The 15334-nt window shown below is 40.5% G+C and overlaps 3 protein-coding genes across 3 annotated transcripts; 1 reads left to right on the forward strand and 2 right to left on the reverse strand.

Annotated features, from left to right (window-relative positions):
• Nucleotides 1-348: 348 nt before the first annotated feature.
• On the reverse strand, nucleotides 349-1179 carry LOC112194337. Its single transcript, XM_024334586.1, has one exon. It carries the CDS (start codon nucleotides 1177-1179, stop codon nucleotides 349-351), a length of 831 nt encoding a protein of 276 aa, XP_024190354.1.
• Nucleotides 1180-6859: 5680 nt separating this feature from the next.
• LOC112192449 (DEAD-box ATP-dependent RNA helicase 37) lies at nucleotides 6860-11536 on the forward strand. Its single transcript, XM_024332199.2, has 7 exons — nucleotides 6860-7086; nucleotides 7641-8519; nucleotides 8608-8691; nucleotides 9058-9300; nucleotides 9499-9666; nucleotides 9797-9910; nucleotides 10906-11536. Exons 2-7 carry the CDS (start codon nucleotides 7689-7691, stop codon nucleotides 11428-11430), a joined length of 1965 nt encoding a protein of 654 aa, XP_024187967.1. The 5' UTR covers nucleotides 6860-7086; nucleotides 7641-7688; the 3' UTR covers nucleotides 11431-11536.
• A 288-nt stretch (nucleotides 11537-11824) lies between these two features.
• On the reverse strand, nucleotides 11825-14969 carry LOC112192450 (protein WHAT'S THIS FACTOR 9, mitochondrial). Its single transcript, XM_024332200.2, has one exon. It carries the CDS (start codon nucleotides 14716-14718, stop codon nucleotides 13432-13434), a length of 1287 nt encoding a protein of 428 aa, XP_024187968.1. The 5' UTR covers nucleotides 14719-14969; the 3' UTR covers nucleotides 11825-13431.
• Between the last annotated feature and the right edge of the window lie 365 nt (nucleotides 14970-15334).

Genomic DNA, 15334 nt, shown 5'->3' on the forward strand with positions numbered 1-15334 from the left:
TTCCATGGACGCCTCCTACTGGTGCTACACATGCAGTAGAATGATTTGGGTCAGGTATCGGGCCAAGACTCGATCTTTTTCTCCGATTGCAGTGGCGGATTCATCGAGGAGATTCAGACCCCGACCCGATCTCTTCTTAACCCATCCATTTTCTGGCCAAGTTTCACGACAACAAGTCGATATTGCAGAGCTTGAGGAGCAGCGCCTAGTGCTCTGCCTAGAGCGCCTAGCCTCCCGCCTAGACCGCCTAGGCGACCGCCGAGAAGCCCCATGCCTAACACAATCGCCTAGGCCAAAGTCGGAACGATGACCCAACGCCTAGCGCCTAGGCGCCGCTTAGGCCGTTTTTTAGAACCATGTCTCCGAGAAATTAACCTCCCTACTCTGGAGTGCAGTAATTAGAAGGGCAGAGTCGCTCTCGATAACTACATTCGTCCAACCTTGGTGTATACTAAGAAGAAGGCCTGCTCTACATGCCTCAGCCTCCATATTAATCATCGAGTGAGCACGCTGAAAAGGCCTTGCAATAGCGGCAATACCTATGCCCAAATCATCTCTGACTATCACTCCAATGCCTCCAACATTTGTGTCAGCTTTGTAAGCCCCATCTATGTTAATCTTCAGCCTACCTTTAGGTGGACATTGCCATTTAGTCACCCGTCTTTTCTTCTTATTCGTTGCTTTAGGGTGATATTTCTGGAACTCTTCCAGGCTTCTCATACACCACTGAATCATGTACATAGGCTGACAACTCCCATCATTCCAAACTATCTTGTTTCTCTCTATCCACACAGACCAAAGAGCCATAAAGAACAAGTCAAGCTGGTCATTGCTTGGTATATCAATCATGTCAAAGATCCACTCCTTCATACCACAAGCTGCATGTTCCCTTGAATTCAAACCAAGTGGGCATAGTCTCCAAAAGCTTTGGAGAAAAGCACATTCTTTAAAAACATGCAAACTCGTTTCATTGGTAGATTTACAAAACACACATGCAACATCCATAATATGGACATGACGTAAAATAAGAGCTGACCTGGTTGGGACAATCCCATGCACAAGACGCCAAACCAACATTCTGACATTAGCAGGAACTTTGGCTGCCCAAATCTTGTTCCAATACTTCCGTAGAGGACCTCCAACTTCCACCATCGACGTCGAGGCACTTTGTTCCGACATCAGTGCACATGATACCCACTTTTCACCGAGTATACACCTTTATTATCAAAGTGCTAGACAAATCAATCCTCCACAAGTCAAATGCTCAACGGAATTGAAGCAATCTTCTCAACCTCCCAATTAGAAAACAACTCTTCTAACACATCAGTGAGCCATTCCTTACATCATCAATTACATCCGCTACCTTCCACTCCTCTGTCCCCTCCATTATAGGCGAAAAAGGTCGGAACGAGTAAGGGATGAAGATCCAAGAATCATGCCATAGTGATATGAAGCCCCCTTTTTCAAATCAGCCTCCAAAAATGAACGGTGTGGGAAATATTTTGCCTTTAGCAACCTTCACCCTTGCTTAGCTAAGAGAGCAAGATTGAAGGAGCGCATATCCCGGAAACCCATACCACCTTCCCTTTAGGGCGACACAACTTGTCCCAAGAGACCTAATGTAATTTCCTGACCTCATCAAATCCACCCTACCAGAATTGTGCCATTAAACGGTGCATCTCAGAACACAGTCTTTGGAAGTTCAAAGTAGCTCATAACATACGAGGGGATTGCTTGTGCCACAGCTTTAATCAAACTTCTTTACTAGCCACCAAAAGAGTTTTCTCACACCAACCTTGTGTTCTAGATCGTACCTTCTCATTCATAAAGGAGAAAGCCTCTTCCTTGGAATAACTCAACTCCGTAGGCAAACCAAGGTACTTATCATGTTTGTCTACCCTAGTAACACCTAGTAAACCTGCTAACTCCTCCTGGAAATCCAACTCCACATTTTTACTAAAAGAAATACAACTTTTCTGGTAGTTTACTTGTTGTCCAGAGGAGGCCTCGTATGCCTGTAGAATATTCTTCACAGCCTGGATACCCTCCACTTCCGCCTTGAAAAAAATGAATGAATCATCGGCCAAGAACAGGTGGGAGACACTAGGTGCCCCTCGACAAACTTCCACACCATGAACATTCCCAATATCTGCTGCATACATAATGAGTCAAGAGAGTAGCTCCACACACAAAAGGAAGAGATACGGGGAGATGACATACCGTTGCCGTAACCCCCTAGAAGGCACCAGTTTCCCTCTTAGCTCGCCATTAACAATGAAGGAGTACGTCACTATTCTGACACTATGCATTATCCACTGCCTCCAAACCTCACAGAACCCCAGTCTCTCCATAACACCTTCCAAGAACACCATTCAACCCGATCATAGGCCTTACTCATATCAAGCTTTAAAGAACAGTAACTTTTCTTCCCACTTCTCCGCCTCTTCAAACAATGCAAGACTTCATCGAGAAACATTACATTCTCAAGGAAATTGATAAAGGCAATATTTAGGTTAGGATCTTTGCCAATTTTTTTTTTTTTAAAAGACTTTTTTATGTTATATCTAAATGTGTAACCTGAAATTCTTTTATCAAAATCTCATCTGCTGATGCCACAAATTTGGTATTATAATCACTCATTATGACCAAAATGGTACTAAGAAATATGTGGCCATAACCTCCTGTCATCAAGGTTCATCTGTGTCTAATGATGCAACATTGTTCTCTCTATTTTAGGTTAACTTCAATGCATAACCTACAACTCAGGTGTTTACTACACATATTCCTAAGGCTCTTGCTACAAATATTTTTAACCACGTTTAGTAATTTCTACCTTCTTGTGAGAAATAAGTTATCTAAATTTGTCAATTCAAGCGTAAGTCTTTATTGGAACCTTTAACATTTGAAGGATCAGCCAAGCCAATGGTGAAAAAGAAAAGAGGATGGCCAATGACAATAAAGAACAAAGTTCCTACAAAGGTGCAGCTGTGAAGAAGGACACAATGGTTGGTCATTTGAGACCTAGTTACTCGAATAAGACTTCTTGCCTTCGTTTCTTAATTTAACTTGTGAAAATAATATATATATATATATATATATAAAATTTTCACAACTCACATATTAGGACTCCAAATGTATGTAGCTTTGTCGGTTTTTATTTTATTTTTAAATTTTTTTAGAGGGAGGACGTCAATCTATTAAAATGAAGATATAAGCAACATTACATAATGACTCACCCTAGTAGGGCGCGTTAATATTGAATCATTGTCACCATATGAAAAAGCACCGATAAAAGTAACTGGACAAGGTTAGGGTAACAATCCGAAGACAAAGGCACCCCAGATTATTCTAAAAGATTAAAAGAAAATAAACTAGCTGGGAATAGACCCCAACTCAGCAGCCCAAGCCTATAAGCCCAACCACCAAGCAAAAGCCCTAGCTTCTACCATGCAGCCACCAAAGTCAACCTACACTCCAGCAAATCCCCGAGCAATTGCTGCCAACCATAAGTCATTGCAGGCCAACCACCATTCCATGAGCCGTGCACCAACCCCGACTGCACGCCCATTTGCAACCAATTGGCTTCTTGATACAACGAAGTTGGAGGAAGCAAAAGATCATTGCCATCCCAACTAGCACCCTCCCAACTGCTGTAGCCTGCGTCAATAACCATGCCATTCAAGACCACTTCCCAATTGTCGCAACTGACCTTATTGAGGCATTGACCTCCTGTTGGTGACAAAAAATTCCGTAGAGAATTTTGACTCACTAATGAATGCGGACTGGAGCGAGAGCTGACCAAGAACGATCAAGAAGCTTCTTTGAGCGTTGACTCAAAGTTTGAAAGTCGGCTTGAGGAGTAGGGGGGGTACCGGACGTCGAGCCTCCTTTATATAAGCAATGACTTACTTGGGGGACAAGCCACCATTATTTCTATTTTTATGGCAATGAATGCGGACTGGAGCGGGAACTGACCAAGAACGATTGAGAAGCTTCCTTGAGGTGTTGACTTGGAGTTTGACATTCGGCTCTAAGAGCCACCGAGGGGGGGGGGGACCTGCAAAAAACCCTCTGATGCCTAAGTCAGTACTTTTCTTAGTAGTGTAGTAAGATGAGTCCGAATGAGATGGATTACCTGGATGTCGAGCCTCCTTTATGTAGGCGATGACTTACTTGGGAGACAAGCCGCCATTATTTATGCTTTTATGGATGCATTTATTTACGCAATTATGATGACAATTATTGCTGCACTAATAACGGTTAATCATTGCGTACTTATGATAGTCATTCATTGCACACTTACAATCATAATCATTGCGCGTTTATTATCATACTTAAGGCCGTAATCATTGTTGCTTTCATGACCAATATTTACAGGCAAAATAATGACTGATTTAATTACCCTAACGAGGGATCCAAAAATAGTTGACCACCCCCACAATGCCCCCAAATTTTCTCTTTAGACACTTGTCCTAAGAGGAAATTTCCGGATCCCTTGTTGTGTCAAATCTTGCCTCGAATATTTCCTCAAGCCTTGGCCGGCCCAATTTTTTCCTCGAGCCCTAGCTGCCCCGATTCTTTCTTCAGGCCCTGGCCGTCCCGATTCTTTCCTTGGGCCCGGGCAATCTTGGCAGCCCCAAATCTTTCCTCGGGCCCTAGCCTCCCTGAATCTTTCCTTAGGCCCTATTCGCCTAAATTCTTTCCTCGAGGTAAAGAGTCATTTTCAGCATGAGACATGGAAATGCCCTCATTTCCTTTGGATCTGATAAACAAAATTTTATTTTTTTGTCCACCAGCTTTATACATACATTTCGGAGACACCGGCCACAAATATATTTCGAAAATAAAAGGAAGCAAAAATCAGAAATATGATTACTAAAGTAAAGAACGCTAGTCTATGTTAGCCGGCCTCTTGTCTATTTAGGGCTTGTATTCCATCACTCCCAGTCCTTAGTGACAGGAATGAGATTTCCTAAGGTGCAGTTCCCGCCATCACTTTTTAGGGAAAAATGTTTCCCACAGATGGCGCCACTTGTTGGTGACGAAAAATTCAGTAGAAGATTTTGACTCACCAATTAATGCGGACTGGAGCTAGAGCTGACTAGGAACAATCGAGAAGCTTTCTTTGAGCGTTAACTGGAAGTTTGACCGTCGGCTCGATGATGAGGGGGGTACCTGGACATTGAGCCTCCTTTATATAGACAATGACTTACTTGGGGGACAAATCGACGTTATTTATACTTTTATGGCAATGAATGCGGACCAGGAATGATCGAGAAGCTTCCTTGGGGCGTTGAGTCGGAGTTTGACCGTCGGCTCTAAGAGGAGGGGGGAGGGGTACCTGTAGAAAATCATCCAATGCCTAAGTCAGTACATTTCTTAGTAGTGTAGTAAGATGAGTCCGAATGGGATGGATTACTTGGACGTCGAGCCTCCTTTGTATAGGTGATGACTTACTTAGGGGACAAACCGCCATTATTTATGCTTTTATGGCTGCATTTATTTACACACTTAAGATGACAATTATTGCTGCACTAATAACTGTTAATCATTGCGTACTTATGATAGTCATTCATTGCGTACTTACAATCATAATCATTGCGCGTTTATTACCATACTTAAGGCCGTAATCATTGTTTATTTCATGACTGATATTTACAGGCAAAATAATGACCTATTTAATTGCCCTAATGAGGGATCCAAAAATAGTTGACCACCCCCACACTGCTCTGTCTGTAGCCATAATCCTCGACCAAACCACCGTACTTCCATTAACAAATGACCATCCTGTGCCCCCTAAAGTTGAGTCCAAGAAACCCAACACAAAAGCCATTGAGAACAGGAAGCTAGAGCACCTTGTGTGTTAGAGAACAACCATAACCACTCCTTAGAAAGGAATTAGGGCCGATCTACTGAAAAATCAGGGCTATGCCTAGGGTAGAACCTTAGTGGCGGCATTAATAAGAGAAAAGAGACGAAATCTCCCTCTTAAGCATGCTTAACTTTTTAGCTATAAAAATAGTTGTAGCTTTGTTTGTTTAGATTATTAGAATTTTTGCTCTAGTTGTAGGCTCGATGAATAGGATTAATAATCTATTATTGGAATGAATGGTAATTGTTGGTTTGTTTAGCACTCGACAAAGAATTTGCGCGAGATATTTTTTTGATTTTAGTAATGATATATTTCTTTTGGAAGTCAAAAAATATATTTGACAAAAATTCTACTATCTTGGTACAAAAAGCAAATGAGTATAGCAATCTAGCGACTTTACTGTAGTAATTCAGGGTATTTACTCAAAAAAATTATTGTTAATCCATAATATCCTGTTACAAAAGAAAATTTATCACTTTTAGTAAGACTTGTTACTTTTTTTTTAAACGGTCACCGACTCATTTTATCTTCTTTTAGACGGTCACCTACTCACTATCTTTTATTTTTAACGGTCACGGACCCACTTTGTCTTCTTTTAGACGGTCACCTGCTTACTTTCTCTTATCTTTAACGGTCACCTATCCACTTTCGTTATACATACATTTTAAAATTTATTTTTACCACTCCATAAGTTACACTCATACTTAATGCCTAAGTTAAAGGAAAATTTGGAATCCCACCCAAATATTTTGCCGTAATTTATCTTTTCTCATCTCTGGCCGAAGCTGAAAAGCAACTTATTTTTGGGAGAGATAGATTATAGGTAGATTTACCCTACCCTTTATTTCTTGAGAATCCCCACAATTTCACGGTTCACCGTTCGGTTATTTTTATTGTGACGGCAGGGCGTCCCCCCAAATTGTACGGACGTCAGTGAATTTAAGATATTTATTATTATTTTGAAAAATCAAACTAAAAAATCTTCCTCTCACATAGCGTAGAAGAAGGGAAAAGGAAAAGAACACTCTGATCCCCCCCGGGTTGAAAAGCCAGAGAAAAATCATCTCATTGACGACGAACGACGAAGACTAAAATCCAAAGCGATATCTGCGCTTCTTTGTCCGATCCTGCTCTTCTTGCTCTCACCAAAACCTAGGGTTTCTCTGTAATTCCCGTTTCGCGATCCAATTCTTCACTTCTCGTTTTCGCTTCAGGTTCCAAGCTCTCTCTCTCTCTCATCTCAGTCTCGGCGATTTTGTATATCGAAGCGAGGTTTTGGTGCTTGCTAAGCGTGTTGCATGTCTCAGTTGGCTCTTTGAATGCGTGCTCTTAATCTTTCGTTTCAATTTTTAACGATGCTTGTGTTTTTCTCGCGCTCGTTTCATTGTTTGGAGTATGACATTGCTGTTGTTTTCGAAATTTTGATTAGAATGCTGTTTTGATTTGCTTGATTTACTGTGATCTGCTTGCTCAGATTTGTATTTGTTGCGATACGAATCAATAGTGACAGGTTTTGTATCACTTTTCTGTTTAATCTGTATAAATATTCTACTTTAATTGTAGTTATGGAATTATAATTTCTTAGTTGTGTTCTTAGTTTTTGCAGGCAAGTCCTATTTTTGCTTGTTTGTTGATGAGGTTTTAATCCGCAAGTTATATTTTGTATAGATATTTGCTTTCGAAAAAAAAAGTATAGAAGGTAAATGCAGTAGACAAGTTTAGATTTGGAAGTGCAACTTATTTATTTCTTGTGTATGTGGTGCATTAGGTTACTCATCAAAACTAGTGGAAAGGAAGGTGTTGCGTATTAGCAATCATGAGGTCATGGGCAGATTCTGTAGGTAATGATGGAGACAATGCAGACGCCGGTTCGTCTGAAAATAACAGCTCATCTCGTCCATCTGACAATAACAAATCATCGCGTCCATCTGAAAATAGAAGCTCATCGCGCCCGTCTGACAATAGCAGCTCATCTCGTCCTGCACGATCAACTTATGTTCCGCCACATCTTCGTAATAGGCCTCCGTCTGCTGATCCTCCGGCTCCTTCACAGACTACCCTGCCACCAGCCAATGTAGGTTATAATGGGCCTGCAGCTGGGTCTGCCTGGGGCGGTGGTGGTGGTTTTAGGTCTGATGTTGGGCGTGGGGGATATGTAGGTGGTGGTGGTGGCGGTGGTCGAGGTGGTGGTGGTTGGAACAATAGAAGTGGAGGGTGGGACCGTGGGAGGGAACGGGAGGTAAATCCCTTTGCTGATGACGATAACACAGAACAGCCCTTTGAGCAAGAAAACACAGGCATCAACTTTGATGCTTATGAGGATATCCCAGTTGAAACTAGTGGATCTGATGTCCCGCCACCTGTGAATACTTTTGCAGAGATAGATCTAGGGGACGCATTGAATTTAAATATTAGGAGATGCAAGTATGTGAGGCCAACTCCTGTTCAGCGTCATGCAATACCGATCTCTCTTGCAGGACGAGATTTGATGGCCTGTGCTCAGACAGGTTCTGGCAAGACAGCTGCTTTCTGCTTTCCAATTATTAGTGGGATCATGCAGGGGCAGTATGCTCAGAGACCTCGTGGAGCACGTACTGTCTATCCTCTTGCTCTTATTCTCTCCCCTACTAGAGAACTCTCGTGTCAGGTTAGATTGTGATTATGCCAGTCTTACATCCACATTCTAATGGTCAATATGTAAGCTTATTGTTGTTACTCTTTTGACTTGCTTGCAGATACATGAAGAAGCTAGAAAGTTTTCTTATCAAACTGGTGTCAAGGTGGTAGTTGCTTACGGAGGAGCGCCAATAAACCAACAGGTGTGTAAAGCATGGAATTGGTTGTGGCATTATGTTTTGCATCCTTTTACCAATGGAATTAACTTGATTGTAGTTTATGTATTAGGCCCTGTCATACTTATTCTTCTTATAGAATGAGGACTAGGTTGTAAAGGATGGGCGGGTCTTAGGTTTATAAGTTTCTGACAGAGTCTGAAAAGAAATTGATTCATGTATTCAGCTGTAACTGTAGTTGCATACCATAGGAGATGACCTGTTCCAGGTCATCGCTATCCATTCAACTATTATAACTTATGGACATCCTTTGGGGCCTATACCTGTCCAGTTTACTTGCATATTCTTTTCAGTGAGATTCATGTCTTACTGTATGTTTTCTAATCATGCCAGTTGAGAGAGCTTGAAAGAGGAGTAGATATTCTTGTGGCAACTCCGGGTCGATTGGTAGATCTGCTTGAGAGAGCTAGAGTATCATTGCAGATGATACAATATTTGGCTCTTGATGAGGCAGATCGGATGCTGGACATGGGTTTTGAGCCTCAAATTAGGAAGATAGTGGAACAGATGGACATGCCTCCACCAGGTTTGAGACAGACCATGCTGTTCAGTGCAACCTTTCCGAAGGAGATACAGGTTTGTTTCAACTGTCAGTTTCCTGTTAATTTCTTCTTCAATTATTGACAATCTGTATATACGTATTGGTGCATCATCAAAAGTGGTTTCTGAGATCTTTCCCTTTGACTTGTATGTTGATAATGGTTGTACTGAATAGTAGATTTCAATAATGAATGTGAAAGTATCTGATAGCTCACAATTTCTGTTGGAATGCAGAGACTGGCGTCGGATTTTCTGGCAAACTATATATTTTTGGCTGTTGGAAGGGTTGGCTCAAGTACTGATTTAATTGTTCAAAGAGTTGAATTTGTTCATGAATCTGATAAGAGAAGTCATCTCATGGACCTCCTTCACGCACAAAGGGAAAATGGAACTCATGGCAAGGTATTTTATTTATTTATTTGAAAGTGTTTTATTTGAATTTAATCGACCAAACTTACTTGTAATCTATTTCTTCAAATTAATGATCAGTATCTTGCATTATATTAATAATTCTGTGTAACCGAATCTGCAGCAAGCTTTGACATTAGTTTTTGTGGAGACAAAGAAGGGAGCAGATGCGCTGGAACACTGGTTGTGTATTAATGGGTTTCCGGCAACTACTATTCATGGTGACAGAACACAACAGGTTAGCTGGTTCGAGATTAATCTAGGGTATAAGAAGTGTTTTCAACTGCTTTGTGTCTGAGTGATATTTCTTATTATATAAATTCTTGGTAAAGAGATGACTTGACTGAAACTTGGAGTTTGTAGTTTGTTGCTTTAGTGTCTTTCCTAATCATTGGCCATGCCCTTCCTTGTTTATAGGTGTGAGCTTTCTCCATTCTTTTTATTCCCTCCTTATCTCTACCCCTAATTTATGCGTTACTTAAAAGAGTTAAAAAGGAATAATGAGGGACTGGAGAAGGTATAATAATCAAGAGTGATCAAGACATGAGATATCAAGCCATTGTACTTGTAGCTTTTTGCATTGTGTAACCATGAAATAAACAAATATGCCATCTCTAATGACCTTGCAAACAGATGATAATAGTTTTCTTTTTTCATTCTTTTAATGATATACATTATTACTTATTTTCAAGGTTTGTAAAAAAGAAAAAAGAAAAAAAAAAGCCTGGTTTCATTCGATACTTGTAATTTGAATGTAGTTAGACTATTTTGCCATGACAGTATTATCTGTTCAAGGCAGATGCGGGCAAGCACTCAAAAGTGTGTCTATAAGATCCAGTAGGGAGCTCTAGGTGCTTTAGGTTGGGGACTTTGAACACATGAGCTGAATAAGCTGGCATAAACTTCTAAACTAGGAAAAGAGAATCTAAGAAAAACACAAAAACCTCTTTTGTTGAGCTGAATAAGCGTGCAGATTATATCTCTGTTTTTCTTGCAGTAAGATAGTGTCTGTTTCATTGATAATGTCTTAAGACCACCTATGAACCTGTCGAACTTCTCTTCAATTAAATAGAGATAGGTTTCTGATTTGGGTAATGGCATTTTATGATACTGATGCTGAGTGGAAAAATCACTTTGTTGTTAATGGTAGTCCTTTTCTTTAGATGTTACATTGGCCATGCAAGTTTAGCATTAATTCAAGTCCTGACATAATTCCGGTATGTCTGTATGCAGGAAAGAGAACAGGCACTGAGATCATTCAAGAGTGGACATACACCAATTTTAGTGGCAACAGATGTGGCTGCACGTGGTCTGGACATTCCCCATGTAGCTCACGTGGTAAATTTTGATCTTCCAAATGACATTGATGATTATGTTCACCGGATAGGTCGGACAGGGCGAGCTGGAAAATCAGGACTTGCAACAGCATTCTTTAATGAGAACAACCTTTCGATGGCAAAACCACTAGCTGATCTAATGCAAGAAGCAAATCAGGAAGTGCCTGCTTGGATTACTCGATACGCATCGAGGGCTTCTTATGGTGGTGGTAGAAACCGGCGATCTGGGGGAGGCCGTTTTGGAGGCCGTGACTTCAGAAGGGAGAATTCTTTCAACAGGGGTTCAGATTTCTATGGAGGGGGAAATAATGGCGGCGGATATGGTGGCGGCGGCTATGGTGGTGGCGGCGGCTATGGTGGTGGCGGCGGCTATGGTGGTGGGGGTTATGGCGGTGGTACTGGTCCTAGTGCTTGGGACTAGTGTTCCCATCATATACTGGACTTGTTCCTGTTCTTTTTTCAATTGAGTATATAGGATATTATTTTTCTTCAAATTAATGGATTATATATTTTGCTTGTTCTCTTTCTTTGTTCTTGAGTTTTCGTTTCTAAAATTGGAGCTGCTATACTAAATTACTGAGACTCAAATAGGACAGCATAATAGTTGGAAGGGTTATTTATGTCTCTGAGACTTGTGAATCGTCACAGGTTTCTTGACTTACTAAATAGATGGGTATTGAATTTGGCAGTTGTTTGTGAATACACTTTACAACATATTATTTCATTGCTTTCCATCAATACAATCTGGCAATTTGGTCACTACATTTCAATTCTACTATCAAAACCTGGACATTTTTGTATTGAAGTAAGGTCTTCTTACACCCCTGGTGTTCATTTTCAAGTTGGCTTGAAATGCTACTTGGTCCTCTTGGTTCCACCGGAAAAGCTGGTTTTTACCAGGCTGAATAGAAATTATCGGTTCAAACTTGGTTTCAAGATCACATAACTGTTAGAGATGTACCATCCATGAAGGGAAGAATCATCCATTTTAGTTGATTCATTTGGAAGATTAGAGGTCCTTTTCTCACTAAAACAAATGGCCACAACACACACAAAAAGCTAAAAGCTGCAAGGAAACAATGAGAATCAAGCAAGCCAAATGGCCAATGGCAAAGAGAAAAAATCAGACCAAAAAAAAAAAAAAGGGTAAAGGGTAGAGGTTTCTTCTTTTATATCTGGAAGAAATGCTCTTATTAATCTCAGAGAAAAATAACAGGGTCAATCTCTCTAAGATCTATATCAATCATGCACATCCATAGACATAAGTGGGAGAACGTTAAGACACTGTAAGCCTAATTAGACAACAGAGAACTGAGTTCAAATAATGAGCTAAATGAACCTAAGAGTTTATAGTGACACCTATTACGGATCCAAGTCGAACCAACTAAACCTGGTTTTAAATAACATCCAAGAAATCTACATGGTGCAGAGTTTGATTCAATAGGAATTTCAATGCAGAATATGCACAAGGATCCATAACAAAAAAAGCCTTGACACCACAATACATAGCAAGTTCTAAATATTACTCTTTGCGCACAGATATGAACCAGGTCAATTTGCATTATCGAACAAAACTGATGTAGGAGCAAGACAATAGCTATAAGCTTCTTCCCTGCAGTGAAAACACTTTTGAAACTGGCACTAAAACATGATAAGAGACCACACATGCACAAATATGTGACAAAGAAAGCATAATAGATTCAAAAGATCTTATAATTCGAATTAGAAAGAGAAATAGATGAGAGAAACTATATCATAAAAGTTTGAATCGGTTGGTAAAATAATTTATTTATCTTCCCAGAAACACAGAAAGTTCTAACCCTAGGGAAAAACGTTTTAAGGATTTCCGAATGCCATCCAAGAGTAGTCAAACATCTATATATGCAGTTTCATTTACTCTGTTATGGTTCTTAAAACCTAGTAGTTCCCCTACTTCATAAATCTCCGGATGTAATACAGGGGCATATGATTGCACAACTATTCACATAGATATAAGTATAATGTAGTTCGGGTTAGATTATAAAATAATTTGCAACGGGAAATCTTTTCACTTCTCTAAATGGTATATATATTTGAACAATGTAAAGAAACAGAAAGCACTATGATGGATTCTTCAATTTTACTATTAAAAGACCAATATATGTATGATCCTGTAGCCTCACAGAACAGTGGTTACCCTTGAAGGTAAACCTCAGAATCATTATCACATTTGTACAAGAAAATCGAAACAATCTCAGTAGATTTCTATTTGGCTGACATGAGACCATAAAACATGCCTTTTCAGCGCATAGCTAAGAAAATCACAAATGATGTTCACTACACAAATAAGAAAACTGTTAAGTCAACCTTTGCCCAGAGAATCTTACTTGAAAGGGAATGACAATTGCTACTTGATGTAAGCAAACTGTTCAGTCAATCAAACTCAATCTTCATCAGATCCTTCCATTTCAAAGTCTGATACTTCCTCCTCATCGCATTCATCACCTGTTCCAACCTGTTCCTCCTCAGAGTCGTCTTGACCACTTTCACTCTCCACATTGTCAAGCAACATATCTTGCTGAGACAGCATATTCACACCTTTACCACGATAAATAAGCCCTGTTCTCATTACATGATAAAACTTCTCTCTCAAACGTGCAAGGGGATGCGGGTGCACTAGCTTCCCTCGTTGGTAACCTTCCCTGAGCGCTACCGTGGTTGTTTTACACTTCAATGAAAGGTAGAAAATCCCCGGATACCTTGTGAAGATTCTCGTAAACTTATGTGGAAGATTCAACTCCTCCCTAATGATCCTCAAGTAGTTCCTCTTGGTCTTCTTATGAATGGTCAAGCTCAATAACTCATGCAAAACTCCAACAACCCTTTTCTCCATAAGATCACTATTGGGATCAATATGCCTAGAATCCTCATACGGCGAAATGTATGGCAACTTCTGAAACTCCTCCATCCATGCCCTCACCTTCTTCTGCGCCCCATAACCCCTCGGGAAACTCATAGGGAAAGCCAACACAGTCTGCCCCCTCTTGAACTGCCTATACTCATCCCCCACATCACCACCCTCTTTACTCCTCTGCAATGCCGAAACAGCATACTCATCAGGACAATGTATGACCTTCAATCGCGTAACCCCATCCGAGGCCTTAACAAATCGAAAACAGTCCGGGTACTTTGGAACCAATACTTTCTCAAACCCATCAGGCAAACCCAGATCCCATTTCAAAGGATACAAAGACTGCAGAGGTAAACTCTTGGTTTTCATCATCATAAGAACTCTACTAAGCCTCTCCACAGTGTCACTCTCATGGGTTTGGTGTATGGTTTGTTCATGTGAGTCTAGCAATAATGCAGTGTCTGTTAACTTAAAGCAAGGCAGATTGGCATAACGGGCATGTGGGAATTCTAGAAACAGAGTCGGGTACCTGCGCATGAATCGGAGAACGGGGACGGTGAGGCCCAGAAGCTTTTGCCAATCGGCGAAGGACTTGGCGGTGAGGAACCCAGTTGGGGATCGCTTGATGGCATCCTTGAGGAGACTGGCGGCTTTGAGATCGGTCTCGGTGTCGATGATGTGATCTAAGCTTCGGTTCTTGACCCATTTCAGGCGGACCTTGGCGATGATGCCTCGACATTGGTAGTGTTGGTGAGGTAGGAGTTTGGTGGGTTTAGACAGGGTTTGGGGTTTTAGGAGAGAGAAGAGGAAAGCTTTCATTTTTTTTTTTGGGGTTTTAGAATTGGTAGAGTTCTGTATGTATGTCTGTGTTTGATTTTGGGTATGGGAAAATGAAACCTAAAAAGGAATCAGAAAACCCATTTAGAGGATGCTGTTGATCTCTGTGGATAGAGCAAAACCAACTGAAGTGACGAACTGCTTGTTCCGGTTGGGGCTTCGAGCGTCTGGACTTTGTAACCAACTCATTTTCTTATGCTGTAAGGGTACAGTTTTGCCCAAGTAGCTAGTAGATGTTGGATTTAATAACGCTAGTTGTAAAATACAACAAATTTGAGAAAATATCAAGGATATTAACGATATTTAGACTATTTAAGAGGTATTATTCTAGATCATTCGAATTTGGGTTGTAGAGGTCTTCTTCAGCAAGGGGTCGTCCGCTCAGGTTCATTTTGTGCGTCACAATGCAAATTTGGTGGCTCCTAGCCAAAGAAACTAAACTGCCTATGTATTCTATGAATTTGTTTAGTGTCATTTCTCTGAAAGTAGAGGCTACCATAGAACCTGATTATAATGATATTTAATCAATAAAATTATCTCAGAAAATTTTATTAACACATCCCTAAATACTAAATACACATTCTAATTTATTTACATT

This window comes from Rosa chinensis, chromosome 3, assembly GCF_002994745.2.
Source record: "Rosa chinensis cultivar Old Blush chromosome 3, RchiOBHm-V2, whole genome shotgun sequence".
NCBI classification, from domain to species: Eukaryota; Viridiplantae; Streptophyta; class Magnoliopsida; order Rosales; family Rosaceae; genus Rosa; species Rosa chinensis.